Here is a 24,329-nt window from a genome sequence, read left to right as displayed (position 1 = left end):
ATAGTGTATAAGGCAGCCATGGTCTACCTACTGCTTGACACTCAGGTCTTGCCTTCATGTTTTATGCCTTATACATGCAAACTGCTGTGGTTTCCATGTACCTCTTTTTTTTCTTTTTTTAAATTGAGACAGGGTCTCACTCTGTTGCCCAGGCTGAAGTGCAGTGGTGCAATCACAGCTCATTGCAGCCTCAACCTCCTTGGCCCAAGTGATCCTCCCACCTCAGCCTCCCTTGTAGCTGGGACTATAGGTGCACACCACCATGCCCAGCTAATTTGTGTATTTTTTGCATAGACAGGGCTTCCTCATGTTGCCCAGGCTGGTCTCGAACTCCTGGGCTCAAGTAGTCTGCCCGCCTCAGCCTCCCAAAGTTCTGGGATTGCAGGTGTGAACCACCATGCCCCGCTGCCCCTTCTTTACTTAGCTATATTTTCCTTACTAAGAGTTCCCTAGCCCATCAGAAAGATTCCCAGGCTGGCTACTTCGGGATGACCCTTGCATTTTTTATTGAAATCATCTCTGAATCTTTTTTTCCCACTAGCTTTTAAGACATAGGAACTATATCTTGTTCAGCTTTGCACTTCCAATTATAAAAAAATGCCTAGCATGTGTTAGGCCCTCAAAAAATGTTTGAACTGAACCAATGGTATGTGTGTCTCTGCACACTCTTAAGTTAGTGTAAATCAGAACAGCTTGTTCTTGCTGCTTGTTTTGATCCAAGACCGGAGAGTGATTGATAAATGTGCTAAGTATTTTCTGTGTTCTTAAGTATGTTTGGTGTAACATAATTTGGCATACACACATATTAGATTGTCTTCATTCTTAAAAAAAAAAAAAAAGGACAACAACATCATGCCTTTAGATTATGTGGAGCCATTGAATTTTTTCTCAGGGTAACTGCCAGGGAGTGGTCCCTTTTTACAGTATAACTAAAAAAACCTCTGCTTGTATTTATTTTGTAAGTTCAGCTGCTCAGTAAGATTGTTTTGAATGAAGTCTGTGTGAGTCCATATGTGTTAAAATGTTTACTCTAGAAGTCAAAATGTAATCCTGACATTTAAGATCTCTGCTCTATCCAAAATGATCTGTACTTAGTTCTTAAACATGCTGCTTGAATTTTCAACTCCTTGCATTTGCTATCGTTTCCCTCTTAGAGTGAAGAGCAACGCTTTCTCAGCTGTTCTCTCTCAAAAGCATGGTACATGTTAGGTTTAACCTCAAGTTCTATTTCCCTGCCCAAGTCTTCTCTGACTACACTGCTTTCATCTCTAAAATCCTGCAGCATTCACTTTTCCTAGCACCGTTTTGATATGCACACATCTTACTGTAATTTTTCTTTTACATACATGTTCTGAATCTTATTATTTCTATGAATTGGTCTCAAGGTTAGCATTTGTCTTCTACACCATTTGCATTCAAATCTCCCACATACTACCAATTACTTAATAGGCATTTATAAGCATCTCTTATTGGTAATGCTGAATTTAGAAAAATGATATTTTGATTTCTTTAAAATATAATCTTTAACATGTTTTGGTCTTATTTGTAAAAATACTTTACTAGTTTTATTTATCTAAAAGATGTTGGAATTGTTTTTTAAGAAATTTATTGTCCAGCACCACCACAAATTGACAATGGAATAATTCAAGGGAAACGTGACCATTATGGATATAGACAGTCTATAACATATGCATGTAATAAAGGATACACCATGATTGGAGAGCACTCTATTTATTGTACTGTGAATGATGATGAAGGAGAATGGAGTGGCCCACCACCTGAATGCAGAGGTAATCACTTTGGATAGTTATATTTTTGCTTTATTCTTACCCTTAGGTCTATATGTGGGTTGCAGACATTCAACGAACCCCCTAAGAAAAAAATGTAAAATGTTTACATATACATATTTGTATTTTTCTGTGGGACACAATTTTTCTACAGCTTCTCAGAAGGGTGTATGGCTTGTATACGCACAAACACACATTATGATGTGTGTATATAAAATAGGCCTCATATTTTTGGCGAATTTTCTTAAATTTGCTGTTTTATACCATGTTGCTTTCAGTAAGTTAATATAGGTATTTTGTTTATACAAAGAGATATAAAGTGGTTTATTGGAGGGAGAATCTTAGATTGAAGGCTCTAGATAGTGATCATACATGTTGCAACGACTGGGAAACTCTTGCCATCTGTTGACTTCACTGAATTAACATTCAATTCTTTTCTGCCTCCAGAATTTCTATTATTATCCATTCTCCTTCATCCTTCTAGACTTTTTTCTTTCAATGTCTTTTTATACCCAGAAGGGACTCTCAGAATCCTTCAAACTGCTCTTTAAATATATTTTAAAAGAAATATTTAGAAGATCAGTGAAGCTGGACTAAACATTGCCTAGTATCAATAGGTGGCATTTAAGTAGTGGTGAATACCAACGTGACTCAAGCATTTGAGTATTTACTTTTATAATTATAATTGAAATTTTATTAGTATGAATTTCAAAAATTCCTTATTAAAATAGATTTTTATTGTAAGTATTATACATAGACATAATGACATAATATTAAAGCCACGGAGATGAGTACAAAATGGGAAGTGAAAGCCTCTTCTCTATCACTAGTCCTACTCGGAGAGGTAACCATTTTTTACAAATTCTTTTGTTTTATTCTAGAATATAAATAAACATACAAATATTTTTTATTTATTATATCAATGGTGTGGGTATTCATTTATCTAACCAGTCCTCTATTGATGGCAATTTAGGTTTTTTGTTCTAGTTTGGCTTTTTTTATGAACTATTATTACAAATGATGCTATAATATTCTTGTACATCTGTCACTGCACATGTATGCAAGTACATTTGTACAATAAGTTCCTTGCAGTATAATTATTTGTAACAAAGGTATGTGAATTACATTTTTCATACCCGTTAGTAACACTGCTTTTTAAAAGACCGTACCAATTTAGTCTCCCACTAATATTACATCATTGTGGTGTTTGCACCTTTAATGATAATGATTGTTAGGGAGATTTGACAGTGTAAATGGTAAAAATTTTTATTATTTGAATTCATTTAATTATGAAGTTTAGTGTGTGTGCTTTTTTAATTTGGCCATTTGATCCAGTTCATATTTATTTTTCCAAGTTTTATTAAATGATCAGTTATTTAGAGCTTAAAAAACCATATGGAAGTACCCAAGTAGGTCATGGCAGGCTGATGCTTCCATTAAAACAACTATAAAATCTCAATAGATTACCAAAACATTATATTTTTTAAGGCGTAAGATACAGCTGTGGAAGCAACAAGGTCTGAATGAACTAAAATTCCTGGGGGCAGGTGGTGAAGGCAACCCATCCTGATGTAAGCCAGTTTTCCCTAGGGACCTTTGCTGATTCTGAACCTGGACTAAGGATTCACCTTGACCCAGACAAAAGACCACTTCCAGGATAGAGAAACCAGCAAAGCTTTAATGGTTATGGAGGGATAGAGTAATACATTGGAAATTGAGGCCCTCAAATGCAGAACCAATTTTTCCTAAAGGCCATTTGCTAATTTTGGGGCTGCATGTGAGGCTGGGAAGCTTGACCCAGAGCTTCTAAAGTACAAAATGAAATCTCTCAGAACCTGATGGTATTTGGATAGCATATACCCACAAGAGGAACAGGCTTTTATGTAGCATACCACAGGTCTCCCCTTTAGCTCATCTGTGCTCATTTTGAAACTGTATAGGGAAGGACATTAGATGGTTGGGAGAACTCTGAAGGACAGACCTGGATCTCCTGCCATCTTCCAAAGGTGAAACAACAAAAATCCACCAGGCTTTCAATCAGAAGCCCGGAAGGGCCACTTGCAAGGAACAGAGGCAAGAGTAGATGGAGTCTTACTGAAACTGAAACCCAGCTCAATTCCTAATAGATTGAAGATATGATTACCTCAATGCAGTCTGCTTATCAGAAAGGCAGATCATATCATCCGGATGTTTTATATACAATGTTTGGCGTACAACAAAAGACTGTTAGATATGGAAGGAAGCAAGAAAATATAACCAAATCAAGAGAAAACAAAACCAAATAAAGAATATCCAGATAATTGAGTTAGCAAATGAGGACCTTAAAATAACTGATTAACAAGTTTAAGATGATAAAAGAAAAGAGAACTTCAGTTGGAAACTGTAAAAATGGAGTAAAATGAATATTCTACAACGGGAAAATATCTGAAATTAAGAACACAATAGATAGGTTTAGCTATTCAGACAGAGCAGGAAACAGTATTAGGAACTGAAAGATCAGTTAAAAATACCCAAACTGATGCACAAAGAGAAAAAGGAATGTGAAATATAGATAAAAGTTTGAGACATTTGAGACATGTTAAACTGTGCTAACATGTTAGGAAAAAGAGAAAGTGAGACAAAAAGGAAGAGGGGAAGGAGGAGGAGGAGAAGAGAAACAGGAGCAGAAGAAATATTTAAAATGATACTTACTCAGAATTTTCCAAAACTGATAAAGTACATTAGTCAACAGATTTAAGAAGTTCTCTGACTCTAAGCTAAATGAAAATAAAACCACTTTAGCAAAAAATCTAACTCTAAGCTGAATAAAAATAAAACCACTCATAGCAAAAACAAACAACAAAAACTTCAAAGAAGCAACAGTAAAACTGATTACTGCTCAGCAAAAAATGATGCAAGCCAAAAGACAATAAGAAATCTTTAAAATACTGTAAGAAAATTACTGTTCACCTAGAATTTTATACCCAATTAATATATCATTCAAAACTGAATGCAAAATAGAGATGTATTCAGACAAAAACCAAGAAAACTTTGCACTAGCAGACCAAACATGCACAGAATGAGAAACTAAAGGAAATTCTTCAAGTAAAATGAAAATAATCCCAGGTAAAACAAGAAAATACAAAAGGAAATGAACACTGACAAGGATAAATGAATACTGAGTTTACAAACAGTGAATGTAATGTCCTGTGGGGTCTGAATTATACATAGAATACAAATGCACAATAACAATGCAAAAGGCAGAAAGAGGTAAATTCATTTAAAGGTTACACAGTTCTAGCAGTACTGAAAAGGTGGTAAAAGTGATAGTTTGCATAACTGACTTATAGTCTAATAAATATTGTGATCTCTAGGGTTGCTACAAATGAATGACAGAAGAATACATAAATCACAAGCTAATAAAAGAATAATAATGGATATTTAATCCAAAAGAGAACGAGAGAGAGAGAAACAGAAAGGAACACAGAATAAATGGGAGAAATAGAAAACTAATAAGGTCGTTGATATAAACCCAAGTATGTCAGTAATTATATTAAGTGCAATTTGACCAAGATTGTCAGACTTAAAAAGATTTTAAAAAGAACCTAGTTCTTTACTATTTACAAGAGACACAGTTTAATTACAAGAACACAGAATAGTTGAAAGTAAAGGATGGAAAAATATACCATGCAAACATTAACCCTTCAAAATAAGCTGACAGTTACATTAATATCAATGTATATTTTAAGATGAAACAGTTCATAATGATAAGGAGGCCAACTCAACAGTAATATATCACAATCTGGAATCTATATGTACTTGATAAAATGGCTTCAATCTATATGTAGCAAAAATGGACAGAAAAAATAGACAAATACACATTCATAGTTAGAAAATTCCACGCCTATCTCAATAGCTAATAGGACAAGCAACCAAAAATCAGTGAGACTAAAGATCTGAGCAACAATTAAACATATATACATATGAGACCATTGAACCTATTAGGACCGATGACAAGTATGTTTTTTCAAGTGCACATGGGATATTTACCAAAATTGACCCTATGCTGGGCTCTAAGCTACAATACATTGCAAAAGATTGAAGTTATTCAGAGCATACCTTCTAGCCACAGTGGAATTAAACTAGATGTCAGTAACAAAAAGATAACTAAAAAATTAACTTCTAGGAAATTTAAACTCTAAGGTAGTATATACCTTCTCTGGATCAAAACTGAGTACTAACTTGATAGAACAAAGAATAATTTAGAATAGTTTTTATATAGGAGGGTCTTAGAATGAAAAGTTCATAAAAAAACTTTACTTATCTTAATAATGATAATCATTGTTTGAGTGCCTGCTAAATGCTGTGTTACCTGCTAGACGTTTTACTCGATTTATCCCTTATAGCAGCCTGTGAGATAGGTTAGGAGGCAGAAAAAAATGACCGATACCATCTGAGTTCCTAGGGCATCCCGTGTGTGATGGGGCTGGCAACAGTCATCCTGGATGATGTCATCTCTTGCTTCAGGGACAGACACTGTGAAATAGCTTACTCAATTATTTCCCTTAATCCTTCCTCAATAATTATTACTCAATCTGTTCTGCTTTTATCCTCATTTTACAGATGAGGAAACTATAGCTTAGAAGGGTTAGGGACTTGCTAGAGCTCACTAATACGTGGTGAAATCAGGCTTTGGCACTTCCCAGTACTGCCTCAACAGGGAATTTGTATAAGCAACCCAATGGTAGATGGGCTCTGAAGACCGAAAAGGTTGCTCTGCTGTTAGATTTATGCTTCTCAGAATATGTTGTTAATGAAAGTTTCACCTGACTTGTTATCTAGTCTGAAATCTAAAGAGGAACTAGTGTATGGAAAGTTGGTAACCAGCACAAGAGAATTAAAAGGAGTTATTTTTACTCAGACTCAAGTATCGCTTTAAACAAGACGTGAAACCAAACAAGTTCTCAGGCTCATTAAGGTTAAGTGATAGAAAAGGCTGTGACTGTCTCTGTTGGCTTAGTTGTTCTAGAACAACATCCTGTTGTTCTTTAGTATTAGCACAAAAGATAATTTGGGAGAGAAAATAGAGATGTGCCACAGAATAAGATCACTAGTGACTCTTTGATTTGTTATTTCACAAGAAGCAGCTTAAGCACCTCAGTATACGTTGGTATAAGTCTTCTTTAGTTACCCATAGGTATAATTTATATCAAAGCAAATGCAACTTAGAACTTCAGCTCCTTGAGAAATACACAATAAGAGTTGGTTTCCTGAAAGTCATACCTAGGTGTTTGTGGGGAGAGAGAAAGGATAGCCACAGAGCAAGCAATGGCTAAGAATCTTAATGTGGCCAGCAATGTTCAGCTAACTTGTTTCTCAACCTTTTCTTTCACAGGAAAATCTCTAACTTCCAAGGTCCCACCAACAGTTCAGAAACCTACCACAGTAAATGTTCCAACTACAGAAGTCTCACCAACTTCTCAGAAAACCACCACAAAAACCACCACACCAAATGCTCAAGGTACAGAGACTCCATCAATTCTTCAAAAACACACCACAGAAAATGTTTCAGTTACAAGAACCCCACCAACTCCTCAGAAACCCACCACAGTAAATGTCCCAGCTACAATAGTCATACCAACACCTCAGAAACCCACCACAATAAATGTTCCAGCTACAGGAGTCTCATCAACACCTCAAAGACACACCATAGTAAATGTTTCAGCTACAGGAACCCTACCAACTCTTCAGAAACCCACCAGAGCAAATGGTTCAGCCACCAAAGCCCCAGCAGCAGCTCAGACATCTTTCATATCAAAAACCCTATCTACAAAGACCCCTTCTGCAGCTCAGAATCCTACGATGACAAATGCTTCTGCTACACAGGCCACACTAACAGCCCAAAGATTCACCACAGCAAAAGTTGCATTTACGCAGAGTCCTCCAGCAACACGTAAGTCCACTAATGTACATTCCCCAGTGACTAATGGTCTCAAGAGTACACAAAGATTCCCTTCTGCTCATATTACAGCAACACGGAGTACACCTGTTTCCAGAACAACCAAGCATTTTCATGAAACAACCCCAAATAAAGGAAGTGGAACCACTTCAGGTCAGTTGACACTGTTCAGGTTTACTGAGTATGGATCTAATGTGCTATGGTGGAAATAGGAATTTGACCAAGATTGCAGGATTAAATGGTCTCAATTTATTGTAGCCAGGGTTTTTCATACTAATACTTTTTACTTTATTTGGAAGTGGACTTGGATTGTACTAGGGCAAATCTTTAAAAAAAGAAACATTTACAGTAATAGAGAAAAAGACTGTGGCCCCATTAAAAAAATGCTAAATTAAGATTGGTAAAAAAAAAAATTCTGTTTTCTGTAGTAGTTTTAGGGAGTCAACGAATTATTCAAGACCCCTTCAAAGAACCAAATATGTACTGTCTTTAAGGTTGAGTCCTGGGTCTGGTTCATTGATAGAGATCCATCCCTCAAAGCATGCTAAGGAATCTTTCCAGATTCCCTAGAGTTGCAGATCTGGTAAAGCATCTCAATAGTGTTGTCTAAGTAATTGAAAATAGAGAGATCCTTTCAAATAGTTCGTATTATTACAAGGCTCTATAAACGATAGGTTCTCAGTGGCACCAAGTAATTGTGTTTTATCTATGGTTTTACCCATTATGACCGTATTTTCAAAATGATTTTATATATTTCATAATTGTTACCTTGAAGCCTATTTTGCCAGCACCTGGATATTTTTAAGAATTTAAACATTACGGATGTTATTGTTAAAGTTCCCTTACTACATTTCCCCAGCCCATTTTTCTCCCTCTAAGGCAATTACTGCCCTGAAACTGATGTGCTTATTTCCTGTCTGTTTTCATTCTTATACTCCATGTTTCCATAAGTAGTACATAATAATGTTTCATATTTTTAAAATAATTTACAGCAACTGTGTATGTTTCATTACCTTTTAGCACTCAGCATTGGTTTTGTGGCTTACGTTGATTAATTTAGATTTACTTTACTAATTTTAATTCTTTTTGTGGTTTTTTTACTTCTTTACAATTTTATGACATCTCTTGGTCTAAAATTTCTAGGTTGAATACGTCCAGTTTTTAATAGGGCAAGGCAAAGAGAAATAAGCGTCACTTATAAATTTGTTATAGAACTAACTTTACTGACATATTTCCTTCTGTAAAAAATATAAGATAATTTGACACATTTAAACTGAACCTAATGAGTCAATTATAATATATCAATATTTGGGATCAAATTTTACTCTTAGGTACAATTAATTTACTCTTTCAGGGCACAATATAAAATGCCATATTTAACTCTTTTTTTTTTAATTGAAAACAAATTGTAGTCACCACTTACTGAGTATATGCTATAGCAATATGTTCCGTTCACCTTCTATTTGATGCCACTTGTCTGTACCACAACCTTGCAAAGTATCTTCAGATTGATTTTATAGATGAGGAATTAGAGGCTTAGAGATTAATTCATCCAGTTCATATCCAGTGCACAGTTTAATCCTGCACTTTTTCTGCCGAGTAATATTGCTTGTTCTAAATGGCACTCTTGAGTCAATGTGTTCACCTCGCTTAGGAGAGCAGCTTATTTATTGTTATAAATATGCTTATCTGAAAGTAAATTTATTTTTGCAATGCCTCATCCATAGTCATTGAAAGATATAAATAATAAGGTGATACGGGAGTTTTGAGTTTTGATATAGTCTGTTAAAAGGGACTTAGTCGTCTTATAGTTTCTTGATAGTAGGATTGGATCAGCAATTATTTACTGTTTAAGTTTTCAAACATGTTTCTTGCCCTCAAGTCTTATAACCAAATTTAAATGGCATTTATTTTGGTAGTCAATAACTCTTTATCATAATTTATATTTACAGTGTTGATTCTGTTGAACAGATATAGACAGTAATGTTTACATTCTACTTGATTAAGTTAATGTGTAATTGTTTTTATAAATTTACAATTATTTCATTTATGGAAATTTGAGTTGCTTTTGAGTTTTCTAGTGTAGTTTATTGATAGTATATGAAATTGCTAGCAAATCAATGACTTTAACAAATTTTTGTTGTTAATCCTTTTTTTCCCCTTCGTCTGTAGGTACTACCAGTCTTCTATCTGGTAAGTTTGGCTCTCAGGCCATTAAAAGAAATTGTTTTCACTGTGGGATATACAATCCGTCTTGCTAGGAGATAATATTGTCTTCTTGTTTTTAAAAAAATTTATCCTGCAATGTATTTTTAAACTTTTTAGTATGGAAAACTTTAAACGTCACTCAAATAGGGAAAATAGTACAGTGAATCCTCATATACTCACTTGGATTCAGCAATTTTCAACTCATGGATACCCACTTCCCCCACACTCCCTGGATTATTTGGAAGATAATACCAGACATTGTATCATTTCCTTCATAAACATTTCACTAAGTAACCTTTATAAAAACATAACCACATAGCATACCTAAAAAAATCCAGTAATTCTTTAATATCAGCAAATATTTAGTCAATATCCAAACTTCCCTGATTATCTTATAATTTTTTAATTGATACATAATGTTTTTTATATTTATGAGGTATGTGTGATATTTTGTTACATGCATGGACTGTGTGATTCTCAAGTTGGTATTTGGGGTATTCATCACCTTGAGTATTATTTTTGTGTGTTGGAAACATTTTAGGTCCTTTCTTCTAGTGACTATGAAAAATATATCACACATTATTGCTAGCTATACTCACCCTACTCTGCTATTGAATATTAGAATGTAAACCTTCTAGCTAATTGTATGCTTATACCCATCGGCCAAAGTCTCTTCATCCTCCCTCCTACTCACACACTTTTCTCAGCCTCTGATATCTAACATTCTTCTCTCTACCTCCATGAGAACTTTTTTAGGTCTCACATGTGAGTAAGAGCATGTGATATTTGTCTTTTTTGCTTGGCTTATTTCATTTAATATAATGGCCTCTAGTTCCATTCATGTTGCTGCAAATGACATGATTTTATTCTTTTTATGGCTGAATGTATTTCATTCTATATATGCTAGATTTGTTTTCTTTCTTTTCTTTTTTTTATTTATTTTTTTTTTTTGAGACAGGTTCTCGTCCTGTCACCCAGGCTGGTATGAGGTGGTGTGATCGTAGCTCACTGCAGTCTCGAACTCCTGGGCTCAAGCGATCCTTCCACTTCAGCCTCCCAAGTAGCTGGTACTACAGGTGTGTGCCACGACACCCAGCTAAGTTTTTGAAATTTATTTTTTGTAGAGACAGGATTTTCCTATGTTGCCCAGGCTGGTTTCAAACTCCTGGCCGTAAGCGATTCTTCCGGCCTCCCAAAACATTGCGATTATAAGTGTGAGCCACTGCACCTGGCCCCATGTTTTCTTTATCCATTTGTACATTGATGGACACTTAAGATGATTCCATATCTTTGCTATTGTGAATAGTGCTTCAATAAATACATGAATGCACATATCTTTTTGATATATTGGTTTTATTTTCCTTTGGATAAATACCCAGTAGTGGGATTGCTGGATCCTAAGATAGTTATATTTTTTTATGTTTTCAGGAGCCTCCATATTGTTTTCCACAGTGGCTGTACTAATTTACATTCTCACCAACAGTATATAAGATTTCCCTTTTCTTCACGTCCTCACCAGCATCTGTTATTTTTTGTCTAAAAATGGCCATTCTAACTGAGGGTGAGAACTGATATCTTATTGTGGAGCTTGATTTGCATTTCCATGATGATTAGTGATAAGCAGTTCTTCATATACCTGCTGACCATTTGTATGTTGTCTTTTGAGAAATGTCTGTTCATGTCTTTTGCCCACTTTTTAGTGTGATTATTTGTTTTTTGCTAGTAAGTTGAGTTCCTTGTATATACTGGATATTAGTACCTTTACAGATGAATAGTTTATAGATATTTTCTTCCATTTAACAGGTTGTCTCTTCACTCTGTTGATTGTTTCGTTTGCTGTACACAAGCTTTTTAGTTTAATATAGTCCTATTTATCTATTTTTGTTTTTATTGTCTATGCTTTTGAGGTCTTAGCCATTAAACCTTTGCCTAGACTAATGTCCTGTAGAGTCTTCCTGAGGTTTTCTTCTAGTAATTTTATAGTCGTAGATCTTATGTTTAAGTTTTTAATCATCTCGATTTGATTTTTGTACGTGGTGAGGGGCAGAGGTCCAGTTTCATTCTTCTGTATTTTCCCAGCATTATTTATTGAAGAAGGTATCCATTTTCCAATGTATGTTCTTGACACCTTTGTAAAAAATCAGTTAGCTATAAATATGTGGATTTATTTCTGGGTTCTCTATTCTGTTCCATTATTCTGTGTGCCCGTTTTTATACCAATACCATGCTGTTTTTGGTTACTATAACCTTATATTTTGAAGTCAGGTAGTGTGATGCTGCCAGCTTTGTTTTTGCTCGGGTTGTGTTAGCTCTTTGGACTCTTTTTTGGTTCCACAGTCATTTTAGGACTTTTTTTTTCTATTTCTGTGAAAAATTACATTGATATCTTGATAGGGGTTGTACTGAATCTTTAGATTGCTTTGGCAGTATAGTCATTTTAACAATAATAGCTCTTCCAGTCTGTGAGCAGTGGATGTCTTTCCCTTTGTGCCCTCTTCAATTTCTTTTATCTGTGTTTTGTAGTTTTCCTTGTAGGGGTCTTTCACCTCCTCGGTTAAATCTGTTCCTAGGTATTTTATTTATTTTTTTAGTCATTGTAAATGGAATTGCCTTCTTGATTTCTTTCTCAGTTTGTTCATTATTGTATAGAAATACTATTGATTTTTGTATGTTGATCTTGTATCCTGCAACTGTACTGAATTTATCAGATCTAAGAGTTTTTGGTGAAGTCTTTAAGGATTTTTTTTTTACATATAAAATTATATCATTAACAAAGAGGGACAATTTGACTTCCTCTTTTCCAGTTTGGATGCCTTTTATTTCTTTCTTTTGCCTGGCTGCAAGTTAATGAAATGAAAACTTGGTTCTCTATGAGCCAAATGAAAACTTGGTTCTTCAATGAAATGGAAACTAGGGCTTACAGCACTATGTTGAATAGAAGTGGTGAAAGTAGGCATCCTTCTCTTGATCCAGTTCTTAGAAGAAAGGCTTTCAGCTTTTCCTCATTCAGTAGAATATTAGCTGTGGGTTTGTCATGTGTGACCTTTATGATGTTAATATGCTTCTTCTATGCCTAGTTTGTTGAGAGTTTTATTGATTTGTATGTGTTGAATCATCCTTGCATCCCTGGTCAAAATCCCACTTGGTCTTGGCATACTAATTTTTTGATGTGGTGTTGGATTTGGTTTGCTAATACTTTGTTGAGAATTTTTGTGTCTGTATTCATCAAGAATATTGGCCTGTGATTTTGTTGTTCTTGTTGTGTTCTTGTCTGGTTTTGGTATCAGGGTAATGCTGGCCTTGTAGAATGAGTTAGGGAAAGTTTCCTCCTCTTCAATTTTTTGGAATTGTTTCAGGAGAATTGGTGTTAGTTCTCCTTTGTATGTTTGGTAGCATTTGGCTTTGAATCCATCCAGTCCTGGGCTTTTCTTTGTCAGGAGACTTTTTATTACAATTCAGTCTTACTACTCATTATTGGTCTGTTCAGATTTTCTGTTTCTTCCTGACTCTGTCTTGATAGGGAGCATGTCTCCAAGAATTTATTCATTTCCTCTAGGTTTTCCAGTTTGTCAATGTATGGTTGTTTATAATAGTCTCTGATATTTTGTATTTCTGTGGTATCAGTTGTAATGTCTCTTTTTTCATTTCTGATTTTATTTGGGGCTTCTCTCTTTTTTTCTTGGTTAGTCTAGCAAGTACTTTATCAATTTTGTTTATCTTTTCAAAAAAAAAGTTTTCACTTTATTGTTTTTTAGTCTCTATTTTGTGTAGCTCTGCTCTGATTTTTCTTATTTCTTTCCTTCTGCTAATTTTGGGGTTGGTTTGTTCTTCCTTCTCTAGTTCCTTAAGATGCATTGTTAGATTGTTTATTTGAAATCTTTCTACTTTTTTGATGTAATCATTTATTGCTGTAAACTTCCCTGTTAGCACTGCTTTTGCTGTGTCTGATAGGTTTTGCTACACTGTTGCCATTTCTATTTTTTCAAGAAATTTTTTTATCTAATCCTGAATTTCTCCCTTGACCTAATGGTCATTCAGAAGCATGTTGTTTAATTTTCATTTATTTGTATGGTTTCCAAAGTTCCTGTTGTCATTAATTTCTAGTTTAATTCCATTATGGTTTGAGAAGATACTTGATACAATTTTGACTTTTTCAAATTTATTGAGACTTGTTGGTATCCTAACATATGTTCTATTCTGGAGATTGTTTCATGTGCCATTGAGAAAATTCTGTAGCTATTGGGTGAATTCTTCTGTTAGTGTCTGTTAGGTCCATTTGGTTTAATGTGCAATTTAAATCCAATGTTTCTTTGTTAATTTTTTGTCAGATGAGCTAATGCTGACAGTGGAATGTTGAAGTTCTTAACAATTATTGTATTGGAGTCTATCCCTTTAGATTGGACGATATTTGCTTTATATGTTTGGGTGCTCCAGGATTGGGTGCATACATACTTAGAATTGTTGTATCCTCTTGCCGAATTGATCTCTTTGTCAATTATATAATGACCTTCTTTGTCTCTTTTTACTGTTTTTTACCTAAAGTCTGTTTCATCTGATATAAGTACAGCTACTCCTGTTTGTTTTTGGTTTGTGTTAGCATGGAGTATCTTTTTCCATCTCTTTACTTTTAGTCACAATGTGTTTTCACAAAGGAGATGAATTTCTTGAAAGAAACATATAGTTGGGTTGTGTTGTTGCATCCATTCAGCCAGTATACATCTTTTAAGAGGAAAGTTTAATCTGTTTACATTCAGGGTTATTGATATGTGAGGGATTATTCCTGTCATCTTATTAATTGATTTCTGGTTGTTTTGTTCCTTTTGTTTTCTCTTATTATTGTGATGTAGAGTTTTTCTTTCATAACATTTTAGTCTTTTCTCTTCTTTGTGTGTTTGCTCTACCAGTGGTTTTTAAAATTTCTGTGTGTTTCCATGATCGTAGATATCATTCTTTCTCTTCTGGGTATAGCACTCCCTTAAGCATTTCTTGTAAGCCATCTCATGGTGATGAATTCCATCATCATGGTGATTAATTCCATCAGCTTTCTTTTGTGTGGGAAAGACATTGTTTCTCCTTTATTTATGAAGGATAACTTTCCTAATCCTTGGCTGGTAGTCTTTTTCTTTCAGCGCTTTGAGTATATCATCCCATTCTCTCCTGGCCTGTAAGGTTTCTGCTGAGAAATCCATTGTTAGCCTGATGGGTTTCCTTTATAAGTGACTAGATACTTTTCCCTTGCTGTTTTTAGAACTCTCTCTGTCTTTGACTTTTGACAGTTTGACTATAGTTTGCCATGGAGAAAACCTTCTTTTTTTTTTGGTTTAGAGACAGAGTCTCATTCTGTCACTCAGCCTGGAGTACAGTGGTGCAATCTCAGCTCACTGCAACCTCTGCCTCCCAAGTTCAAGTGATTCTCCCACCTCAGCCTCCCGAGTAGTAGCTGGGATTATAGGTGTCTGTTACCATACCCGGCTAATTTTTGTATTTTTAATGGAGACAGGGTTTCACCATGTTGTCCAGTCTGGTCTTGAACTCCTGACCTCAGGTGATCCACCCGCCTTGGCCTCCCAAAGTGCTGGGATTACAGGCATGAGCCACCACACCGGGCCAGAGAAGACCTTTTTAAATTGTATCTACTTGGTGATCTCTGAGCCTCCTGTGTCAGGATGTCTAAATTTCTTGTTAGACTTGAGAAATTTTCCTCTGTTGTTTTAGTAATAGATTTTCTAATCCTTTCACTTTCTCTTCACCTTCTGAGACTCCTAAAATTTGAATAGTTGGCCACTTTAGGGTATCCCATATGTCATGTAAACTTTGCACATTTTTTATTCTTTTTTCCTTATTCTTATCTGACTGTGTTATCTCAAAAGACCTGTCTTCAAGTTCTGAGATTATTTCTTCTGCTTGATCTAGCCTATTATTGATGCTTTCAAGTATATTATGTATTTAATATTTCATCAAGTATATTATGTATTTCATCAATAAATTATTTCCAGAAGTTGTTTGGTTCTTTTATATGTATCTCTTTTTGGTAAACATCTCATTAATATCCTGAATTGTTTTTCTGATTTCTTTCTATATTTTTAAAACAAATTTTAAAGTTTGTATTTCACCTCCCTGAGCTTTTTTAATATCACAACTTTGAATTCTTTTCCCAGAATTTTGTAAATTTACTTTTGATTGGGATCTGTTGCTGGAGAATTATTGTGTTCCTTTGGTGGTATCATATTTTCTTGGTTTTTCACGTTTCCTGCATCCTGAAGTTGATATCTGTGCATCTGATGTGATATTTGCTGTTTCTAATTTTTCGAATTTGCTTTTGTAGGGGAGGACTTTTCCTGAAGATGTATTTATGGTGTCAGTTAGGTGGGGCACTTTGGCTTTGATTCTGGGTGCATGCAGTAGTGTAGTTTCTGTATGACTTTCAGCTGTAAATAGCATCAGTGGTATCTGTCATTTCCTCAGTGCCTTAGGATGCAGTTACTAGTGGAGATTTGCTAGGGAATGGGATGCCATGTGGGCCAATCTTCGGACCCAAGTGTTGGCAGTGGTGGGCTGAGTTTGCCTGTCCTTGGGCCCAGGGTGATGTTGCTGGCACCAGTGTTAGCAAACCCAATCAGGCCAGTTATTGGGTCTCCAGGTGGCTCACTTGGGTGCCAGAAATGGCAGGTGACCTGGTTCTCAGGATACTTGGCAGCAAGTGGGGGCATGGGTGATGGCAGTAGTAGTGGTGGGACAACCCTGTGGGACACAAGCAGTCTGTGCCAGTGTTGTCTGTGGCTGCGGTGATTGGGCGGGTCAGTTTCCAGGTCTGCAGGTGGCTTACCAGCTGCGATGTTAGTGGCAGGTTGAGTGGGCCTGACTTCAGACCCCAGGAAGAGTGCTCAGCTGCCAATGGTGGTGGACTGGCTGAGCATCCAGGTACCTAGATGGCAGGCTTGTGTACTGACAGGGTGAGGCTGGGCCAGATGGACTTGTCCTCAGGCCTCCCTGTGGTGCATGTGAGTGCTGGCTGTGGTAGGAAGAGGTAGAGTATTCCTAGGCTACTGGTAGAATGCTTAGGTGAGGACAGCGTGGCTGTGCTGTGGACCAGCTACTTGGGAGAGCAGTGTTGTTTTCAGTTGGGAGCAGCCACAGAGAGGTGGCTGGGGCACATGCAGTTTGCTCATGCCTCAGCCCAAAGCAGCCAGCAGCAGCCATAGCTGCATGCATTGGAATTTGTCCTCAGGGAACCAGAAAGTGCCTGGCTACTCCTCTATTGGGGGGGTCAGGTCGCTGCCAGTGGCTCCTGCTTTGGCTCAGGCAACAGTGGCCCCAGAGCAAGATGCAGTCTGGGAGGGGCTGGGCTCTCAAAATAGTCTTGTGTTGTGGCTGCTTAGGACTCGGGTTTGTAGTACTCAGTGTGAACTTACTCTCTGGAGTAATGCCATCACACTGTCTCCAGGCAGCTTCCTATGTTAGATCTAGGGCCTACGAGAATCAAGGGACTCCTGTAGCTAGGATTGTGGGAGTCTTCAGAAGGAATGTGGACTGCTGGGGTTCTCTCACTTACTCTTTTCCTGTATTAGAGAGTCTCTCCAGGCTTCCAGGCAATCTCAGCCAAACAGGTTGCCTTGCTTCTGTCTCTTGTTTTGCTTTGGTGCATCCTGTCACTTGTTTGTTAAATTCTAGCGTTCTCTCTTTGGTGATCTCTTCAAAATGTGATTATGTAATTCCTGCTTAGGTTTCTTTCCATGGAAGAGGAGAAGACCAGAGGCATCTAGTCAGACATCTTGAAGCCACTTCCCATGATACTGTCTTAGGAAAACAATCAACATGTAGCGTTCATGGATACCAAAGGGAAAATGGGTAAACACTTTTTTTTTTTTTTTTTTAGACGGAGTGTCGCTCTGTCGCCCAGGCTGGAGTGCAGTGGCACGATCTCGGCTCACTGCAAGCTCTGCCTCCCAGGTTCACGCCATTCTCCTGCCTCAGCCTCCCGAGTAGCTGGGACTACAGGCACCTGCCACCACACCCGGCTAATTTTTTGTATTTTTTAGTAGAGACGGTGTTTCACCGTGTTATCCAGGATGGTCTTGATCTCCTGACCTCGAGATCCGCCCGCCTTGGCCTCCCAAAGTGCTGGGATTACAGGCGTGAGCCACTGCACTTGGCCAGGTAAACACATTTTTTTCTTCCACCTTTTATTTTAGGTTTGGGAGGTACAGGTGTAGGATTGTTACGTGGGTAAATTGTGTGTCATTAGGGTTGAGTGTACATAATATTTCATCACCCAGGTAGTGAGCTTAGTACCCAATAGGTAGTTTATTGATTCTCACCCTCCTCCCACCTTCCATTCTCAAATAAGCCCTGGTGGCCGTTGTTCCCTTCTTTGCATCCATGTGTACTCATTGTTTAGTTCCCACTTATAAGTGAGAAGATGCAGTATTTGATTTTCTGTTCCTGCATTAATTCACTTAGGATAATGGTTTCCAGCTGCATCCATATTACTGCAAAGGACATGATTTCATTCCTTTCTATGTTTGTGTGATATTCCGTGATATATATATACCACATTTTCTTTATCCAGTCCACCACTGATGTGCATCTAGGTTGATTCCATGTTATTGTGAAAAGTGCTGATGAACATATGTGTGCATATGTCTTTATGGTAGAATGATTTTTGTTGGTTTGGGTATATACCCAATAATGAGATTGCTAGGTCACATGGTAATTCTAAGTTCTTTGAGAAATCTCCAAACTGCTTTCCACAGAGGCTGAACTAATTACATTCCCACCAGCAATGTATAAGTGTTCTCTGTTTTCCACAACCTTACCAACATTTGTTATTTTTTCACTTTTTAATAATAACCATTCTGTCTGCTATGAGATGGTATCTATTGTGGTTTTGATTGCATTTCTCTAATGATTAGTGATGTTGAGTATTTTTTTCATATGCTTGTTGGCCTCATGTATGTCTTCTTTTGAGAAGTGTCTGTTTATGTCCTTTGCCCATTTTTTAAGGGTTGGTTTTTGTTTGTTGATTTGTTTAAGTTCCTTAGAGATTTTGAATATTAGAACTTTGTTAGATGCATAGTTTGCAAATATTTTCTCCTTTTCTGTAGGTTGTCTGTTTTCTCTGTTGATATATATTTTTTTGCCATGCAGAAGCACTTTAGTTTAATTATGTCCCACTTGTCAATTTTTGTTTTTGTTGCAATTGCTTTTGGAGACCTCATCATGAAATATTTACCAACACCTATGTCAGAATGGTATTTCCTAGGTTTTCTTCTAGAGTTTTTATACTTTTAGGTTTTAGGTTTAAGTCTTTAATCCATATTGAGTTGATTTTTGTATATGGTGAAAGGTAGGGGTCCATTTTCAATCTTCTGCATATGGCTAGCCAGTTATAGCATTTATTGAATAGAGAATCCATTCTCCATTGCTTGTTATTGTCGACTTTGTTGAAGATCAGATGGTTGTAGGGGTGTGGCTTTATATCTGGGTTTTCTAACCTCTTCCATTGGTCTATGTGTCTATTTTTGTACCAGTACCATGCTGTTTTGGTTACTGTAGCCTTGTAATATAGTTTGAAATCAGGTAGTGTGATGCTTCCAGCTTTGTTCTTTTTACTTAGGGTTGTTTTGGCTATTTGGGTTCTTTTTTGATTCCATATGAATTTTAGAATGTATATTTTTTAATTCTCTGAAAGGTATCATTGGTAGTTTGATAGGAATAGCATTGGATCTATAAATTGCTTTGGGCAGTATGGCTGTTTTAAAAAATTTTTTATTAATTTTTTTTTTTTTTGAGACAGAGTCTCACTCTGTCACTCAGGCTGGAGTGCAGTGGCATGATCTTGGTTCACTGCAACCTCCGTCTCCTGGGTTCAAGCGATTCTCTTGCCTCAGCCTCCCAAGTAGCTATGATTACAGGTGCACACCACCACACCCAGCTAATTTTTGTATTTTTAGTAGAGATGAGGTTTCACCATGTTGGCCAAGCTAGTCTCAAACTCCTGATCTCAAGTGATCCACCTGCCTCAGCCTCGCAAAGTGCTGGGATTACAGGCATGAGCCACCATGCCCAGCAGTATGGCCCTTTTAAAAATACTTATTCTTCCTATGCATGAGCATGTAATATTTTTCCATTTGTTTGTATTGTCTCTGTCTTCTTTGTTTTGTATTTCTCTTAGAGATCATTCACCTTCCTGGTTAGCTGTATTCATAGGTATTTTATCCTTTTGTGGCTATTGTGAATAGGATTGCATTCTTGATTTGGCTGTCAGCTTGACATTGTTGGTGTATAGAAATGCTTCTGATTTTTGTACCCCGAAGCTTTACTGATGTTGTTTAACAGTTCTAAAAGCTTTTGGGCAGAGACTATGGAGTTTTCTAGGTTTAGACTCATATCATCTGTGAAGAGAGATAGTTTACTTCCTCTCTTCCTATAATGGATGCCTTTTATTTCCTTGCCTGATTGCTGTGGCTAGGATTTCCAGTACCATGTTGAATAGGAATGATAATAATGGACATCCTTGTCTTGTTCTGGTTTTCAAGGTGAATGTTTCCAGCTTTTGCTCATTCAGTATGATGTTGGCTGTGGGTTTTTCCTGGTGGCTCTTATTATTTTGTGGTATGTTCCTTTGATGCCTAGTTTGTTGATGACTTTTAACATGAAGGGATGTTGAATGTTGTCAAAAGCCTTTTCTACAACAATTGAGATGATCATGTGGTTTTTTTGTTTGTAGTTCTGTTTATGTGATGAATCACATTTATTGATTTGCATATGTTGAGCCAACCTTGCATCCCAGGAATAAAGCCTACTTGATTGTGGTAAGTTAGGTATTTGATGTGCTGCTGGATTCGATCTGCTAGTATTTTGTTGAGGATTTTTGCATTTACTTTCATCAGGGATGTTGGCCTGAAGTTTCCTTTTTTTGTCCTGTCTCTTTGCCAGATTTTGGTATCAGAGTGATGCTGGCCTTATGGAATGAGGAGTCCCTCCTCCTTGATTTTTGGCATAGTTTCAGTATGATTGGTACCGGCTCTTGTTTGTATGTTTGGTGGAATTTGGCTGTGAATCCATCTGGTACAGGGCTCTTTCTGGTTGGTAGGTTTTTTAAATTACTGATTCAATTTAAGAACTTGTTATTGGTCTGTTCAGGTATTTAATTTCTTCCTGGTTCAATCTTAGGAGGTTGTATTTTTCCAAGAATTTACCATTTCTTCTACATTTTCTAGTTTATGTACATAGAGGTGTTCAAAATAGTCTCTGAGGGTGTTTTGTATTTCTGTGGGGTTGGTGGTAATGTCCCCTTTGTCATTTCAGATTGTGTTTATTTGGATTTTCTCTCTCTTTATTAGTCTAGCTAGTTGTCTATCAATCTTATTTATTCTTTAAAAAAAACAGGTTTTGGTTTTGTTGATCTTTTGTATGGATTTTTGCATCTCAATTTTATTCAGTTCAGCTCTGATTTTGGTTATTTTTTTTTCTTCTGCTAGCTTTTGGGTTGATTTGCTCTTGTTTTTTCTAGATCCTCTAGAGGTGATGTTACTTTGTTAATTTGAGATTTTTCTAACATTTTGATGTAGGTGTTTAATGCTACAAACTTTCCTCCTAACATTGTTCTGGCTGTGTCCCAGAGACTCTGGTATGTTGTATCTTTGTTTTCACTAGTTTCAAAGAATTTCTTGATTTCTGCCTTAATTTTCAGAATGCCAAAAGTCATTCAGGATTAGACTGTTTAATTTCCATGTAATTGTATAGTTTTAAGAGATCTTCCTGGTATTGATTTATATTTTTATCATGCTGTGGCCTAAGAGTATGGTTAGTATGATTTTGGTTTTTTGAATTTGTTTAAAATTGCTTTATGGCTGAGCATGTGGTCAATCTTAGAGTATGTGCTATATGCAGATGAGAAGAATGTATATCCTGTTGTTGTTGGGTGTAATGTTTTGTAGATGTCTGTTAAGTCCATTTGGTCAAGTGTCAAGTTTAGGTCATGAATATCTTTGTTAGTTTTCTGCCTTGCTTATGTGTCTAACATTGTCAGTGGGGTGTTGAAGTCTCCCACTATATTGTGTGGTTATTTCCATCTCTTCATAGGTCTTTAAGAACTTGTCTTATGAATCTGGATGATCCAGTGTTGGATCTGAAAAGAGTAATAAAAACATTATCATTACTATCATTATTATTTATTGTGGTTATTTTATATTTTGAATGAACTTCTAAGATAAAAGATTTGTCTTGAAAGATTCCAACTGTTGGAATTCACTTTGTTTTAAATAGAAATAAATGTGTTTCAAATGAAAGTTTGATGATTTAATGATCACAAAAGTGATGAGTTTAATAAATGAGTTTTTTCTCACCTGCTCAATGGCACTCAATGAAGGTTTGAAATGCCTTTTTTTTTCCTGAAATTCTTTAAGTATTATACCCTTTGATTTTCTAGAAAACTTTCCTTAGTCTTAGTTGGAATTCCAGCTTGTGTTAAAAAATAAAGAGGAAGTCCTTCCTTCTTAAACTGGACATATGGCAACATTTTTTGTGTGTGATTTCATATTTGTAGGACATAAACCTGAAAATTATATTCATTAAATTTATTCTGTGAATGAGGTTACTCTTCTTTAAAGATAAATTAACTCTAACTGCAAGAAAATTGTTTCATCAATTACACTGCAATGTAAGTAAAATGATACAGATGATATTTGAATTTTGGAAGTATTTGATTTTTTTTTCCTATTCTGCTAAGGAAGAAAGACTGACTAATGTTACAGAACTTTCTAATTTGCCTTGTAAATGAAGCATGTGTTGTGAATTTTAAATCTATTCTTCCGTTGGCTCTGTATAAGTGTTTCCCAATTTTTTTTTGTCGGCAGAGAGGGGTGCGTTAATTCTTGCTCTCTTCTCACCAAAGACCTTTTTAGACATTTTTTTCTTGATCATCATCCACCACACATATACTGTAAATCAGTTTATGTATCACATATATATCTGCACTCTGTACTTAAAAAAGGAATTTTTTTTTAACTTTCATCAGGTATCACCCCAATTGAGAATGCTTGCTTTCTGTTGGTTTTGTTTTTATTTTTTTTTTAAGACAAAATCGTATAGAAGAAAGAACTTAACCTCTGGAGTCAAAGCAGTTGGATGTTGGTTTGAATCCTGTTTTTTTCACTTAGTGATTATTCAACCCAAGTGATTAACTTAATCTCTCTGAGACTCAGTTTTCTCATTTAAGAGATAGAGATTGTGATTCCTATGTGAAGTATTTGAAGCTTAATGTGATTAGTGGGTATGAAAACTCCAAGCACATCCTAAAAGTAGCATAAATATTAGCTTAAGGAAATCACTGCATGCAATCACTATTATTTTCCTAAGCTGGATTTCTGATAATTTTATCACTCCCTCTGGCCACACCAAAGAATAAGAACAGTCTTCTATTCAGGTAATATTTACATGTTTTCTCTGTGGCAAGTACTGTACTGATTTTTTTAAATGCATTATTTCATATTCTTCTCACAACAATCTTATAATGTAGCATTTATACCCCATTTTCAACTAAGAGAACTGTGGTTTTGCGAGATTTGTAACTTGCCCTTCACAGACTAGTAGGCAGTAAATAGAGGCCGATGACTAGTTTCTCTATTACCAAGTTTTTGTTTTTTTTTTTTTTTGGAGGGGGTACAGGGCCTCACTCTGTCACCCAGGCTGGTGTGCAGTGGTGCAGTCTCGGCTCACTGCAACCTCTGTTTCCCAGGCTCAAGTGATCTTCCCAGGTACTTTAAAAGATAGAAAGATGCTCATCCTAGTGACAGACCAAGAGACTATGCAACCCAAATTGGACAATTAAGGTGCCCTGATTCCCTACAAGTATTGCTTTATTCCCCTCTGTTGCCAAAGTCCTATACTGAGAAATTCATAAGTCCCTCATAGGGACTAATAGATCAATTTAAAGAATAATAAATAAGAAGTCAGGAAATAATGAAATATAGAAAATATTTTTTCTGTATCCCCTAACAATTGTGTACTTATTTATCCTTTAAACTTGAATATGGCATATATTACAGACTAGCCCAAATCTAAATGTACTTTCGAGAGTCTTGACTCTTAAGTAGCTATTTGAAGTTAATAAGATGTGGTTACAGAGGTCTTTATGTCTTATTACATGCCCCTATACATCATAAACTTAAGTCTCATTATAAAGTGACATCAGTTATCTGCCTGTTATTCAGGTTTAAGTCAGATAATCTTTCTGTGATATGTTTAGTCTGGAAAAGGAAGTATGTGAATTTCCCTTATTAAAAAAATTGAAGAAATACAGAGGTACAGAAAATCCAACGATGATGGCAAGACACTTAAAGGGTCCTGTGGATGTCTCTCTGAGGAAGCAGAGTTGAATCTGCATTTACAAA

General features: G+C 36.1%; 1 protein-coding gene across 13 annotated transcripts in view; it reads left to right on the top strand.

The window, feature by feature from the left end:
- CD55 (CD55 molecule (Cromer blood group)) overlaps positions 1 to 24,329 on the top strand; it is a 44,160-nt gene that overhangs the window by 7,966 nt on the left and 11,865 nt on the right. For 4 of the 13 annotated variants that reach the window (XR_008510199.2, XM_054521633.2, XM_054521621.2 and 1 more), the window contains exons 6-8: positions 1,602 to 1,790; positions 7,162 to 7,878; positions 9,898 to 9,918. Coding sequence is in view for 12 of the 13 variants with exons in the window: in XM_054521633.2 (XP_054377608.1) it covers positions 1,602 to 1,790; positions 7,162 to 7,878; positions 9,898 to 9,918 (927 nt within the window). In the remaining variant the exon portion in view is untranslated. Of the gene's footprint in view, positions 1 to 1,601; positions 1,791 to 7,161; positions 7,879 to 9,897; positions 9,919 to 10,891; positions 11,010 to 17,975; positions 18,091 to 24,329 lie in introns of all 13 variants that reach the window. The other 9 variants (XM_009238399.4, XM_054521650.2, XM_054521662.2 and 6 more) reach the window with 6 other exon arrangements.

Source organism: Pongo abelii, chromosome 1 (genome assembly GCF_028885655.2).
Source record: "Pongo abelii isolate AG06213 chromosome 1, NHGRI_mPonAbe1-v2.0_pri, whole genome shotgun sequence".
NCBI classification, from domain to species: domain Eukaryota; kingdom Metazoa; phylum Chordata; class Mammalia; order Primates; family Hominidae; genus Pongo; species Pongo abelii.
This window is presented reverse-complemented; position numbering and strand designations above follow the sequence as displayed.